The 15512-nt window shown below is 39.6% G+C and overlaps 1 protein-coding gene across 1 annotated transcript in view; it reads right to left on the reverse strand.

Moving 5' to 3' along the window:
• Positions 1-10327: 10327 nt before the first annotated feature.
• nr3c2 (nuclear receptor subfamily 3, group C, member 2) overlaps positions 10328-15512 on the reverse strand; it is a 407529-nt gene continuing 402344 nt past the window's right edge. The window contains exon 9 of the mRNA XM_055158161.1: positions 10328-13561. Coding sequence (XP_055014136.1) covers positions 13406-13561 — 156 coding nt within the window. The 3' untranslated portion in view covers positions 10328-13405. The remainder of the gene's footprint in view (positions 13562-15512) is intronic.

The raw sequence follows: 15512 nt of genomic DNA on the forward strand, positions 1-15512 counted from the left end.
TTAAATTGACAAGTGACCGAAACAAGTGAATAGTTTGGACCTGTAACTTGACCTGCCTGTCTTCACAGATCAGTTTAACGCTGCAATGTGGGAACCATGTTTACTATAGTGACTGTAGATAAATGTTGTATTTGCTTGGAAATAAATAAATACCAAATAATAATAATGATAATAAAAAAATAGTAATAAATAAAATTATAATATAGCAACTAAAAAGAACGAGGTTGTTCCATTGCCCAGTTTAGATTATTTGGTTAAATTATCAGAAAGCAGGAGTACCCAGAATGTAATATTTGTGAACAATTTACGTATACATACTTCATTTTTTATTTATTTATTTTTTACATTGAATGAATTAGCTGAACGCGCTCTCTTTCCCACACACACGTACATTAATGACAGCTCCACACACACACGTACAGATTAATGACAGCACACAGATGTGTTACTTTGACAGTTTTATTAGAATCTTGCAGGTTCTGCAAACACAAATATGGCAATATCTGCATCAAGATATACAGTAGTAACTGCTCTCAAAGATGTGTATGTCAGGGAGGCCTACTGTCCGTTTGCTGGAGACTTGTTCAGAAATATTGTACAAAGCATCGGAGTAAAAAGTTGTTTAGTTGGAACTGGAAAAATGCATGTGTTTTCCTCTAGCCTGTGTTCAGAAGTGCACTGCCATGGCTGTGGACAGAGATATGGCTTGGTCTCTTTGCACTGATTCGTCAGTGCGAACACAAAATGGCATTGACGTGACTGCACACGTGTGACTCCATCACGGTCTGAGTCAGCCCCGCCCACGCAGCTCAGTCCAGTCTCTGCTCCCAATGCTTATTTAGGACTCAACAGTTCATATGGTGGACCAGAGCGAGCCAACAGTCACAGCCTGCCATTTTGGAGGGTCAAAACACTGATAAGAATCTATAGCATAGGCATGTTTTTACAGTACCGTTCTTTGGATCAAAATTTGTGATTAGATTTTAGTGCAACATCGATAGCCTACAACACAACTACAGTCAGGGGCTGTACTCTGCAGACTCTTCTGAAGTTTGACTTCGTAACAAAAAGCAGTGAATAAGAACAGGAGATTCAAAGTCCATTCACAAATCCAGTCTCCACGAAATGCTTTTGAGGAAAATATCATCAGTGTGCAAATTTCACATAGGCCTAATACATTCAGATTTTGGAAAGGTCATACGATTTATTTTGGTCTATTCGAATGAGGTGCTTGCAATTTGAAGTTTCTCCTAAGACTTACTTTTACCGGTCAGATTTTTATATTTTTCAAATATAAAAATGCGTCATAACAAACTACATGGAAAAACAACAAGCTCAGACTAACCAGTGTTGGTTAGAGGCAGATGTTTCGAACAATGTTGACATGTAGTTTTCTTTTGGTCTTGGGTGTTTGACAGAAATAGTTTCAAATATTTTTATTGAGATGTTTGTGTTGTATTTATTCATGGAAACAGCCCCTGCTCTACATCCCCCTTTGTGCACAAACGTGAGAACACTTCTCATCAGAACCAGTGTTTTTTAGAGTGACTTTTAGTTTTACATGGTGCTCAGAGTTCCACCATGAGTTCAGACATGTTTTCAACAGCAACAACTGAACGATCCATCACTTTTACAAATAAACTTTTCGAGCCACGTGAACAAGAATGCAAAAGTAAGAAAAAAAATCATTAAAAAAAAGAAAATAACTCATATAACTTTACTCAATAAGATAATAAAAGTACTCTCTCTAACATTCAAGGTAGTAAGTTCCGTAAGTCTCTCACACTATAGATACATTCAGATCTCCAGAGCTCCAGACTTTAGATGACGATTTTCTGACAAACAACATGGCAAGTGGGAACGCACATTACGCCCAAGATTTCCAACAAAGACGTAGAAACCCTTCTATACTCAACATAAAGAATCACTATTTACAATATTTATACTGTAAAATTGTGGTGAGATAAAAAAGGCACAAATTTCCCTTTTTTTTAAATACAATGTAAACATCTGGTCGAAAAAAAGCATGCATTAACATTTCATTTTACAAAAAGGAGTTTAGACAAAGTACTTAAATATTGTTTTCCAGCAAAAATAATTCTCTCAAAAATACTTTCCCATTCGTTCCTATGAACCTTTAGACAGGTTTTCAAGAAGGGGGCGAAATAAAGAAAGTGTGAGAGAACAGCTTTGACCGTTTTTTTTTTTGTGAATTCCAGATTGAGAAAAAAAATAAAATAAGAAATAAAAAAAATTTCGACTGAGTGACCGTGCACGAAGTAGTTCCTCTCGTAATATCACAACGCATGGGTGAAAAGAAAAAAATTAAACATCCTAGCTAGCTGCTCTAATGCCTTATATTCACATTGTATCTTCTCTGTGCAAAACTAAATCTGGAAATAGGATATGGCTAATCCTATAATGTCAATGCATAATACCCACACTGAAGGAGCCGATTCACAATGCACACTTTTGCCAGGGAAAAAAGAAAAAAAAAAAAAAACTCTCACACGCTCTCTCTCTCTGCCTCTCCCCCATGTAAATAGACTCTCGCACGCCCCCGCTGTGGCCTCCCCCAGCGGCTCCGTCACTTCTCAGTAGCATCGTTTTTTTTTAAGTCTTGCACTGTAGACACCAGATCGGCCCGGGGTGTTCACGTTCGCTCCACGATTGTTGGACGCCCGTAACGTGGCGGCTATAGTGTGACAAAGCGGAACGGCGCGGAGCTGGAATCGCGGTCGGTAATTTAACTAGAAGAGCACTGGAAGCTGTCCTGTTTCTAAAAAGGTTCTGTTTAAATGCCGTGAGAACTGGATAAGAGCACGAGCGAGGTCGATTAGTGTCCCGTAGAGCGCGTACATCCATGCGTTTTTTGGGAAACTGCCCGTGTTCGTGACAGGGCGTCGCCAGCTTTCACAAAAGTCGGATTTTGTAGGGGTTCTTCTGTATTCTTACTAATTAGATGTGTCAAATTATCGTGTTAGCTGCGATTAATTAATCACAGTCATATTTAGGCATATTTCGTCATATTTATGTTTATGTTTTTTAATCTTTTCTTTCCTCCGCTTAGTTTATGCAAATTAGCCATGCTGTTTTAAGTTTTGTTTCTGTCAGACTTGCGCAAAGAGGCATTAAACACATTCTAATGTCAGACGGGCTGATGTGGCTCTAGAGTGTTTATAGTTTATATGTTGTAAAGTTGAATTTATTTATGCAGATTAGTAATCGTAATAATAATGATACTTATATAAAAACGTTAATGATAGTATGAAAATAATGTAATAATGAATTTCAATGAAAATACCTCAACTTGAAGGCTTTTCTCAGCAATTTTTAGGTGAGATTAAAAAAGAGATTAATTAATTACAGATCATAATTAATTAATCTCTCAATTTTTTTAATCGCTTGACAGCACTACTTACAATATGACCTTTTTAAAAAAAAAATATTGTCAAAGCACCTAAAAACTTAACTTTGTAAGTGCTCTGATTGGTCAGAACTGCACGTCACATGTTTTGCAGCGTAAGGCCCAGTATAGACCTTTTTCACAATGGCCAGGAAGTGTTCCGCTGTAGGTTTGTCGAACTTTCGGTTAATGGTTTTCTGTGGCAAAATGTCGGTGGAAATGTCTGGCGTACTCCTCATAAATCACCAAATCTTCAACCAACAAGGTCCACAAAGGATAAACATTCTAACATGAGGAATTTATCCACAACTGTCAAGGTAAGAAAGACGAAAACTCATTGACACATCGCACCAAAAAAGATTTTAACTTCCACATTATTTCCACAACGGCCGGAAGTGTCTCGCTGTAGTTTGGTGGAACTTTCGGTTAATGGTTTTCTGTGGCAAAATGTCTGTGTAAATGTCTGGCGTGTTCTCCACCCGCTTCATAATTCTGCCCCATCACCAAATCTTCATAAGGTCCACAAAGGATAAACATTCTAACATGAAGAATTTATCCACAACTATCGAGGTAAGAAAGGCGAAAACTTAAAAGGCGAACAACGACGACGAGCATTAGTGAACTACTGAACAAATCTAACGCTATGGTATCCTAGAGATCTTTCTATCTATGAAAATACTGACATCATGAAATCGATTTTTAATTTTAATTGTAGAATCAGTCTGAGTGAACGACATTCTAACATGAAGAATTCATCCACAACTATCGAGGTACGAAAGACGAAAGTTTAAAGGCGAAGTAACTTGTTCACTCAGACTGATTCTACAATTAAAATTAAAAAATCCATTTCGTGATATTGATATTAGCAAGGATAGATAGATTTGTGTAGTTCGAAAGCGGCACATCTCTAGGACACCATAATATTAGTTTTGCGTCGTCGTTGTTCGCCTTTACGTTTTCGTCTTTCTTCCCTTGACAGTTGTGGATAAATTCTTCATGGTTGAATGTTTATCCTTTGTGGACCTTGTTGGTTGAAGATTTGGTGATGGGACAGATTTATGAAGCTGGTGGAGAATACGACACACATTTACACCGACGTTTTACCACAGAAAACCATTAACCGGAAGTTCCTCAAAGCTACAGCGGGACACTTCCGGCCGTTGCGGAAATAATGCGGAAGTTAAAATCTTTTTTGGTGCGACGTGTCAATGAGCACAGGCGTTCGAAAACAATGCCATCTTGGATTCATCTTCCAGGTTTGATTATAGTTCGTGACGATTTGGGTTAGAGACAGTGTGGTTCTGTTACTTGTTTTGCCTAGAATGTTCCAGAGTATGGCATTAAAGGTGTCCCGCGCAACTTTTCTGGTGGAGCACCTCCATGGAGATGTTATTGCTTTGTCCGGGATGTTCCATGGTGTGACTTTAAACAGTAATCCGTCTAGCGTTTATGCATTACGTGTGTTTCTATTGCTCAAAAACACAATAATTCCTTCTGTGAATAGAGGCGCCTCTCCACAGATCTGACCTGTAATGTAGTGTAGTGCTTGTCTCCCTTGTGTTAGACAGGTTTAATCTATACTGTGGAACATTCTAGACAAAACAATAACATTTCCGTGGAGGTAGCGGACTCTCCACCAGAAAAATTTCATCTATTTTTCAACAATATAATAATGACATTGGCTAAAGTTATAATAAAGTTTAAATATCATGTTTTAAATTATGTAAACAAGTTACATTCAGAACTCGCTCGTATAGTAGGTCACGGGAAAATCAAATATTAATACAGTTTCAGTAGGCTCACTAGGCTCAACAGTGACCAGTCGCTCTGCTTCCAGAAGTGCATTTTCCATTAATTTTTCCCATAGACTTTCCAAAAGAAAGAGGAAAATCAGCTGCTTATATCCATAACTTGGTTGTTTTAAGTCCAAAAAGTGCATGTGTAAAACACAAGATCGCATGGAAATCTTTACTAACTTAGTGGTTTATAAAGTTTTAGAAATTAATTTAAATACAATTAGAGATCTTTTGCTCATTAGTCCCCCAGTAGGAGATTTATTTCTTTTGTAAAGTCTGTGTCGGGAGAATTGACTAAGACTTAACGACTACCAAAAGTCCAAAAAACACATTTAAGGTGCAAGATTCAGGGAATGGAACGAACAATCAAATCGGGGTTCCGAAACACAAACTCGGTGCTGTTCGTCCGAGTTGGTTGGATATTAAACTTTCTTGGGCATCCATATTTTCCCCAACTGTTGCAATGGAAAGCATTTACAACGGATGCTGGGAAAACTGACTTGGATTTATCGATTACCAAAAGTCCAAAAAGTGCATTTAAGGTGCAAGATTGAGGGAAATTCTTTAACGTAGTGGTTTATAAAGTTTTAGAAATTGAATTTAAATACAATTATAGATCTTTTACTCATTATCATCATGTAGATGATTGCGTCTGAGCTTTAAAACTTTGAATTTTTTATTTTTTCAGAAAAGTCTATGGGAAAAATGAATGAGAAATTTAGTTCCAGAACCTTTTATGCTGCATTGTATTGTGCTCGGGACTCGGGGAGCATCAGCCTCAAATCTGGAACGAACAATCAAATCGCGGTTCCGAAAAACAAACTTGGGCTAGTTCGGCGTAGACGGTCTAAGTCGTTTGGACGTAAAATTTTCTCGGGCATCCACGTTTTTCCCGCGTTTACAATGGATGTCGTGAGAACTGACTCGGATTTATCGACGACCGACATTCAATAAAACGCGGTAATATCCACAAGCGCATCGTCCACGCTCACATGAACACCCAGGTCGATGCGATGCTAACACTGCAACCAGCAGAACACGCGGGGCTACGACACAAGCTAATATTATGACATATCCGTTAGCCTATAGTTCAGATAGTTGGCCCAAATAGTAAAATAAAGATTCCTCTCAAGCATTGTACCTCCAAACAAGTTCTGTACAACAGCTAAATAGAGTGGTTAATACCTGTACACGTCTGCCTGTTCGATGCGTTTAGCTGTTAGCTTAGCGCTGCAGCTAGCCTACTTTACAGAATTTACTGTACATGTTTTAGCCTGGCTTGGTAGAAAGAAAGCACCTTATATGAAGGAAAAAAACCTTTGCGATACACCTTTTATATAAAACGTTGTATTATTTCTGGCAAGAGTATGTAGCTTCGTAAAGAGCTGGTTCTGCTTCGTGGTGAGTAAAAACAGCTGCTCTTTTAGACTAACGCTAATGACAGAAACTAGCGCGAGGGTCAGTCCGTGTGAAATCAGACGCCCTCCCCCGTGAGCCGTCTCAGATTTGGCTGAAAAAAAATCTAAACATTTCTAAAATCACCAAATGAAAGAATCTCAAATTGCAGTTTGATCCCGTGAGTCGTTCCTGAGTTATGACCCGGTGAAATTTTGGGGCCATGCTCACTTTTTCTGACGCCTTGATTTATTTAAGCATGTTTGAGAGACCATAAATTCATAGAAAATAGAGCGAGAAAACTGATATAATCTCCAATTGTCTTCCCTTATAACTAGGGTGACCATATTTCCATTTGTGAAAACCCAGTTCACCTTTCGCGGTCTTGTTGTTTTGCGGATTTTTTATTTATTTATTTTTTTTGTGTCAATTTTGCATGTTTTTTTTTTTTTTTACATACGGGTGGGTCAGGACTAAACCAGGTCTAAACCAGGACTAATTTTGGACTTAAGAGAGAGAACGCCGAGCAGTTTGTCCGCAAAGTGCAATTGCCACGTTTACCTCCGTGAGGTGCGGAGCTCCAAGCCCGTCCCAACAGTGAGTCCCGTTTAGTCCTATTTTAGTCCTGTTTTAGTCCTAGTTCAGTCCTGGATTAGTCCTCCTCTTCAGTCCTGGAATCAGACCTACGTTAGTCCTGGTTTAGTCTTAGTTCAGTCCATGGTGCAGCGCAAAAATCCAATGTAATCTCGGGTTAACGGGCGGGTGCGGTGTTGTACTGGTGGTCTCCAAAAATGAACCCGTGCAGGACTCTGCGCTGTCGGCTCCATTACGGAATAAATGAATCTTCGGTTCGTTACGTAAAGAAGGAGGAAAATAACAAAAGGACGAGAGCAGCAATAAGTTTTAAGAAGGTGTTTTAAGTGTTCTGTCTGAGAAAAGTATATAAAGTTTGTGCTGAGGGGTTTTACAGATGTAAAACAGATATAATAATTGTAAAATATAAAGTTGACTAGTTCGCGGGTTATTTTTAGAACATAACCCCAGTGATAAACGCAACCTGTGCACATGGCCTCCCACTTGTCCCGACTGGGATGGAAAACGGAGAATTTCTTGTCCAAGTCATTGTTGTCATGTTGCAGACTGACCAACTGTTTGTGTCTGAGTCACAGAGCTATGAGAGACGCTCAGTTTAATGCCCCCAGTGAACGGTAATGAAAACCTGGACATTTGCATCACTTAAAAAAAACAAAAACAGGACAGGACGCAAAATACGGACATGACCGTGGGAAAAACGGACGTTTGGTCACCCTACTTATAACAAGCAGTTAGTGTTTAAGGCTATTAAAGATAAATGAACCTTTGTAGCAGGTGGAAAAGTCCCTAAGCTCCACCAAAAATGACACGTGAGAGCTCATTTTCAACATTTCCGTTTGAAATGAAGGAAGTTAATAGTAGATGTTTTTATTACTTTAAACTAATCAGAATATGCCAAAGTTTCTCTGGTAAGGTCACATTTGGTCCGTGTCCATATTTGGGACTCTACACCGTCCACATGAAAGCTCAGAAAAGTGTGAGATTGTTGTCAGAAATGTTCATTCTCTCAAATATTCAGGTTCAGCAGTTAGTTTGTAAATATCTGCTTGGAGTAAATAGATCTTGGACCTCAAAAATGGAAAAAATAAATTGAGCGGCAACCAAATGTGAGATTTCGGGGGCCCACAGCACCACCCTCAATCAAGATACCCAATATTTGACAACAGATTCAGAATCCATGACCAAAAATCTATAATAGTACAACTTTTCAGCTTCCTAGTTCTATTTTTTATGAAGTTATGATCTCTCAAACATGCTTATAAATTTATAAAAGGTTTCCGAAAAAGTGAGTGTGGCCCCAAAATTTCAACGGACCATAACTCAGGAACGACTCAAGGGATCGAGCTAAAACTTGAGATTCTTTCATTTGGTGATTTTAGAAATTTTTTGACATTTTTTCAGCCAAATCTGATATGGCTCATAGGGGAGACTCCTTGAAAACGGCTGATTTCTTACGGACTGACCCATGAATCCTCACTCAGTTCCTCCTAAAATGGCCTTTCAATCACTCTTATTCTATAACGCCAAAATAAAGTGTATGACAAGGTTAGCTTAGCATGCTTGCTTTCTTTTTGTCTCCGCTTTGGATCATTTTTGCATATTAGTTTTTGATTGTTTCTCTACACGTTTTAAAAATAAGCATGTCGGTGTTGATAATGATTGCGTTTGAGCGAATTAAGCTAGTCTGAATGCAATAATAATCCCTAGTAATGGTAACGCCTGGATATAGCCCTTGGAATAGAAAAGACCATCCGCCTTATTAATGTCTAGAATCTCCTCGCGAAGCTAAATCTAAGTAAGTATTGGCATCTGTTTTCATAGTGCTGTTTGTAGTAAAAGACTGCATAAGCCACAGTTAATATTTGCAAAAGAACATTTCTTTAAGTGACCGAGGCTACGTCCACAACAACAGTTTTCATTTTATTATCAGGCTTTTAAGTTTAGTTTTCAACCAGGGAAATGAAAACAAAATGCTTCGTTGGAAAATAAATTGCTAAAATTTGAGCCGTACTTTCTTAAACGAGTCGACTGGCGAGTTTCTCAAAGCTAATCCTCGTATTAAAATGTAAAATATAAAACAAAACAATTAATTATATTTTGAAATAAGGATGACCTGATTATTTTTATATGTAGATGACTTCAGTTTGTAGACGGTGACCAGATTTTCAGTTTTATAAACTGGGACACACCCGGGTGAGAATTTGCAAATCCTTCTACGGTCACGCCAAAGTTCGCCAAACTCTGCTTCTGATTGACGTCATCGAGCAGCAGCAGCGACACAGTTTGAAACGTGAGGCGCGCCGGCATTTGCTGACACGTAAAAGGACATCGCAGCGGCCGATATCGTCTTTCTCCAACCTACATTATCTGTTATTATTTATAGAACCCACAGTAAATGCACATTTCTATTATTATTTATTATATCGTAGGCTATTTTATTGTTCTTCTTCTATTGCATGTACATTTACATTGCCACTGCTCTCCTCTAATCAGTGTCGGGGAGTAACAGATTACATGTACCGGAGTTATGTAATCAGAGTACAAATGATGAGTAACTGTATTCAGTTACAGTTACTGTTTCAGTGAGTGGTAATTAGATTACAGTTTATTGAAATAAATGGATTACAGTATGGCGGTATTTTCCTGTTTTCACATTTTGGGCTAAACCAGGACTAAACCGGAACTAAACCAGGACTAAAACCAGGACTAAAACAGGACTAAAACCAGGACTAAAACCAGGACTAAAACCAGGACTAAACCGGAACTAAACCGGGACTAAACCGGGACTAAACCAGGACTAAACCAGGACTAAACCGGGACTAAACCAGGACTAAAACCAGGACTAAACCGGGAGTAAACCAGGACTAAAACAGGACTAAAACCAGGACTAAAACCAGGACTAAAACCAGGACTAAACCGGAACTAAACCAGGACTAAACCGGGAATAAACCAGGACTAAAACCAGGACTAAACCGGGACTAAACCAGGACTAAAACCAGGACTAAAACAGGACTAAAACCAGGACTAAAACCAGGACTAAACCGGGACTAAACCAGGACTAAAACCAGGACTAAACCGGGAATAAACCAGGACTAAAACAGGACTAAAACCAGGTCTAAACCAGGACTAAACCGGAACTTAACCAGGACTAAACCAGGACTAAAACAGGACTAAAACCAGGACTAAACCAGGACTAAAACCAGGTCTAAACCAGGACTAAACCGGAACTTAACCAGGTCTAAACCAGGACTAAAACCAGGTCTAAACCAGGACTAAACCGGAACTTAACCAGGACTAAACCAGGACTAAAACAGGACTAAAACCAGGACTAAAACCAGGACTAAACCGGGACTAAACCGGGACTAAACCGGGACTAAACCAGGACTAAAACCAGGACTAAACCGGGACTAAACCGGAACTAAACCGGGACTAAACCAGGACTAAAACCAGGACTAAACCGGAACTAAACCAGGTCTAAACCAGGACTAAAACCAGGTCTAAACCAGGACTAAACTAACACAATATGACACTAACAGTAGGATGGAAATAATTGACGGCAGCAGTGATCTCATATAAAAATCATTTCTCTATCAGTAATATTTTTAATCTGGTCAAATAAAGACTGAACAAACAAGAATTTACAGGATGTGGTTGTTACATTCATGTAGTTTTAAAAAGCATGACAATATCAAGTAATCCAAAGTATTCAGATTACTTTACTCACTTTAAGTAATTTAATGGATTATGTATGTATTATGTATTAAAAGTCACCTTCCCAACACTGCCTCTAATGCACTTCAAATGTCAAAGATGAACTGTTTTTATTGTCGAACTCTAGTGTAGGCCTAAAATATGCCCCCTTTATTGACATCATTGCATCTGTTGCTCATAAAACTTCAGTGTTGGAAATTGGCGAGATTATTCTGTTTAGTTATGTACATTTGCCCACGTTACATTATTTATTTTCGTACCTAAAAAACTATTTGTTAACCAGCAACGTAGGTTAAGTCTAGCCTACCTAATCCATGCTTCAATGTGCTTCAGTTTGGATACCATCTCATGATCTTGTGTCCTGAACACATTTAAGATCAACAAAACGTTAGTATGAGATTGTTCTCGTCGTAACTGATGAACGGTGTAACTACGATGTTAAAGACGTGAGCCTTAGTTCCAACTTCAGCTGATCCAGATTAGGGATGGGCATTCGATGAAATTTTCTTAATCGATCGTCGGAAGAATTAAAGAGCGATTAGCGATTAATCATTAACGGTTTTATATTAAAATGATCATCATTATTATTACTATCTGCACTACTAATCTGCATAAATAAATTCAACTTTACGACATATAAACCGTAACGACTCTAGAGCCACATCAGCCCGTTTGACATTATAATGTGTTTAATTCAGTTTTGTTCAACTCTCACAGAAACAAAACTTAAAACTGCATCGCTAATTTGCATAAACTAAGCAAAGATAAAACTCCAGCTCTTGTGTCGCTGATGTGGTTCAATTTCTGTCGGATTAAAAGACATGACTCAGGTGAATACAGGTTAGTGTGACCAGATTTGTGTTTGTCAAAACCAGGACACCGTACGGGGGGAGGGAGGTGGGGACTCGTCATCGACATTGCGCGACTCTCACCTGGTAAAACTTTTTCCCACTGGACACAGAAACATATGTGCTGCTTTATTCACTGTGCACATGGACTCACACTTGTCCCGAACGCAACGGAAAGCGCGGAATTTCTTGTACAAATCGTTAAATACGCATTTGTGCTTCGGCACGCTGCAGGCTGACCCACTGTTTCTGTTTGCTCGCTCCTTCTGATGCAGAGACACATGTACAGACCTGTTTGCTCACGCTACGCACAGCAACCTACATTCGGTTTGTCGATTAAAATTAACGTAATGGATGAAATTCTTAATGATCAATTATCGGTTAATCGATTAATCATGCCCATCCCTAATCCAGATCACGGGTTTCGGTCGAGCCGTGAAGCTCAACCAATCAGAACTTTGGCGTGGCTATGGTAGGATTCGTAAATTCGCTACCAGGCTTGGGTTCAGGTAAATAAAATTGTTAAAAGAGCATGTAAGATTGTGCATTTTCATTTCAGTCATAATCTGAGGAGCTTCTGTCGTTGCATTTTTTTTTTAGCTTTATGGTCATTTGCAAGCACAGATTTCTGAATTTTAGCCAAACAAATGTCAAATTATGCTCCTCTTTACTGTTGCCAGGGATCAGATTAGTCAAAAATTTTGATAGTCCCATGATAATTCTGGTTTAGACCTGATGTAGTGCTGGTTTAATCTCAGTTTACGCCTGTTTTAGACCTGGTTTAGCTCAAATTGGTCAAAAATAGGGACACTTGGGTCATTTCTTATATAAAACTTGGACAAATTACTGGTTTTGTATAAATCTGCTGGGACAGGGGACACAGGACTCAAAACTGGGACTGTCCCCGGTAAAAAGAAACGTCTGGTCACCCTAAATTTGTAGCATTATTTTAATATGTATTATGTCTCAAAGTAGGATTAGCACTGAGACAAAAAGACCTATTTTTATAGCGGCATCGACCACAGCTTCCTGTCTATTGCGTAATCGTTCAGGATCTATTAATTTCAGTGAACAGGAAGTAGTACGGTGAACAGTTCGCTCGCCATTTGTCGTTGCGTACAGATTTTAAATTGCGTTAAAATGAAAAAACGTGAAAGTGGACGTAGCCTGGGGAGTGCATCTGTGCATTATCAGACAAATGAGTGGACTTCCCTTCATTTGTGAGTTTAAGTGTTTTTTTTCGTTCTTTTTTTTTTTTTTTTTTTTTTTTTTACCGTGTGTCTAGCGCGTCCTAAGAAATGTATGGCTTTACTCCATAGAAAATACTGTCATCATCTTTGGGGCAGGAGGTGGGGGCAGTGGGGCGGGTGGGGGTCGGGGTCCGGGTGCGTCGGGGTTAGTCACGTGTCCTTCCAATCGCTTCGCTCTCTTCCTCGCCGCGCTATCAGATCGCTCCATTTTGGCGCCGGAACCTCCTCTTCTTCTCGGGCCTCCGTCTCCCGTCGCTTTCGAGTCTGGTCCTGAGACGAGACAGATCCAGCGGGGCAAGGAGGCAGCGGGCCGATCCGTAAGCCCCGCCCCCTTCTTTCTGACGCGTCCGTGTGCCTCTAGTTCCTCTTCCGTTTCGCCGGTTCCTGTCTGCGGGTCGGTTCCAGTCATTTCTTGTGGAAGTAGATGGTGTGCGTGAGGCCCGACTCCACCTTTGGTATCTGGTCGCTGATGATCTCCACCAACATCTCCGGGAACTCCACCTTCAGGGACTGAGACTCGCGGAACGTGTAGAAGCAGAAGTCCAGCAGGTTCCCCACCAACTGCAAGAAACCAGACACAAAGACATGTCAGATACGAGCTTCTGGAACACGTGAAAATACCTGCAACTAAAGGTCCTACATTAAGCAAAACTGACTCTTGTGAGCTTTAAGCCATGTTAAAATGACCTGGCGTAGTGTTTTGTTTCATTCACTCATTTGAGTAAACCCTATTATTACCCTATTATTAGTACCATATTTTTCAGACTCTTAAGGCTGTTCAGGGGCTTAACGCTCAATTCAGATTTTTTGTTGTGAAATCCAATATTTTTGCGAGGTCGTTCACATTTCCAATTAAATGTGACTTGTATGTGACTCCAGTGTGAACATTAAATGGCCTAAAAGTGTCCCGCATGTGCACTGGAGACACGACGACGTCAACCGCAGCGAGCGTGCTCTGTGTTAGAGCATCGAGCACCTGGAGATTTTAAAGTTCCTCTCGTACCGGAGCCAGAACATGAACAACTTACTTGTTTTAAGGAGGAGATTGAGAAGGAGAAGGACGCGGTTTTTGGCCGTGGCGTTTTGTGGGGCAGCGGCAGCGACGTCCGTTGAAAGGAACGTGTGGATGTGGAGACGGAGCCAAGAGTGGTGGGATAGCGATATGCTTCGTTTCAGTGACACGGAGTTCTTTAACAATTTTCGTATGACGAGAAGAACGTTTGTGTACATTTGTGTCTTGTTGATAACGTGTAGGTGGATGAATGTGTTTTGGCTGTTCAGACTGAAGTCACATGTCGAAAGATCAGATATGTATTGGTTTTAGGAGCACATATCCAAGTTTCCTGGGTCGCATTTGAAAAAATCTGATCTGTGTCGTTCAGACTAACATTAAAAGAACAGATAAGGTCACATAGGGGCTAAAAAATCAGATTTGGGTCACAAGGCACACTGGATTATAAGGTGAAATATCAATAATGCTGAATTCTCTTGTCTATTTTCATACATAAGTCACACCGGATTATAAGGCGCATTAAGTGAAACAAACGGACGACACTTGAGACTGATCCTTAGCCCAGGCGTCCATGATCCATCGGCAGATCGTGGTGTAATTCGCCCGGCGTTGTCTCTCTGTCTTGGTGAATGTGGATTATGAATGTGAACGTGGGAGTATAATTTTAGTTTTTTGGTTTTTTTTCCTACGGGGAGGACTCAAATATACACTGAGTAATAATATGTTTAATGCAGCTTTGTGCACATTTGTTTACGTTTTACAGAAACAAAATTTAAAACCACATGGCTCATTTGCATAAACTATAAGCTCCGAAAAAACAGCTCACTCCTTATGCAGTGATACGGTTCAGCTTCTGTCGGACTAAAGGACACGACTCAGTGGAATATGAGTGTTCTTTCTGTGACAAAGTTGACATGGAGACGACAGCAGTGTGCATTGAATCGATGCAGAATGCTCCGACAATCCATCAAGCAGTGAGGCTTCGTAGTTTACCAAAGTCATACTAAAACATTTTGACAGATTTTTTTAGCGCCGTGTAACACATAAAATCAGTTCGAGGTCAGTAAGCACAACCAGAATTAATACATAAAGCGCACTCTCGATTTCTGAGAAAGTTAAAGGATTTTATGTGCACCTTATAGTCCGAAAAATACGGTATTCAAGTTAACAGCTACTTCTGACCTTTTGTGAAGTAGAGTTTGGCATTTCCAAGGCTGAAATGACCCAAATGATTCTAGTGAAGGTGTGTTGAGTTTAAAAATATGGTGGAGCTTTCTTGTATTTCCACATGACATCACAAGGTGGAACAGAGTGTTTTCTGTTTGAGAGAAGCCTAAATACGCAGGGTTTGTGTGTTAAACATGTGTGAATGAAACAAAACACAAGTCCAGGTGTGTTTGTGATGAGGAAACAACATAACATAGATCAGAAATAAGTAAATACAGAAAGTAAATACAAGATAAATTAGTTTAATGCCACACTGTGGAAGGTTCCAGGCGA

The sequence above is a fragment of the Boleophthalmus pectinirostris genome, unplaced genomic scaffold (genome assembly GCF_026225935.1).
Source record: "Boleophthalmus pectinirostris isolate CB_2022bp ecotype Guang Dong unplaced genomic scaffold, ASM2622593v1 HiC_scaffold_22, whole genome shotgun sequence".
NCBI classification, from domain to species: Eukaryota; Metazoa; Chordata; class Actinopteri; order Gobiiformes; family Gobiidae; genus Boleophthalmus; species Boleophthalmus pectinirostris.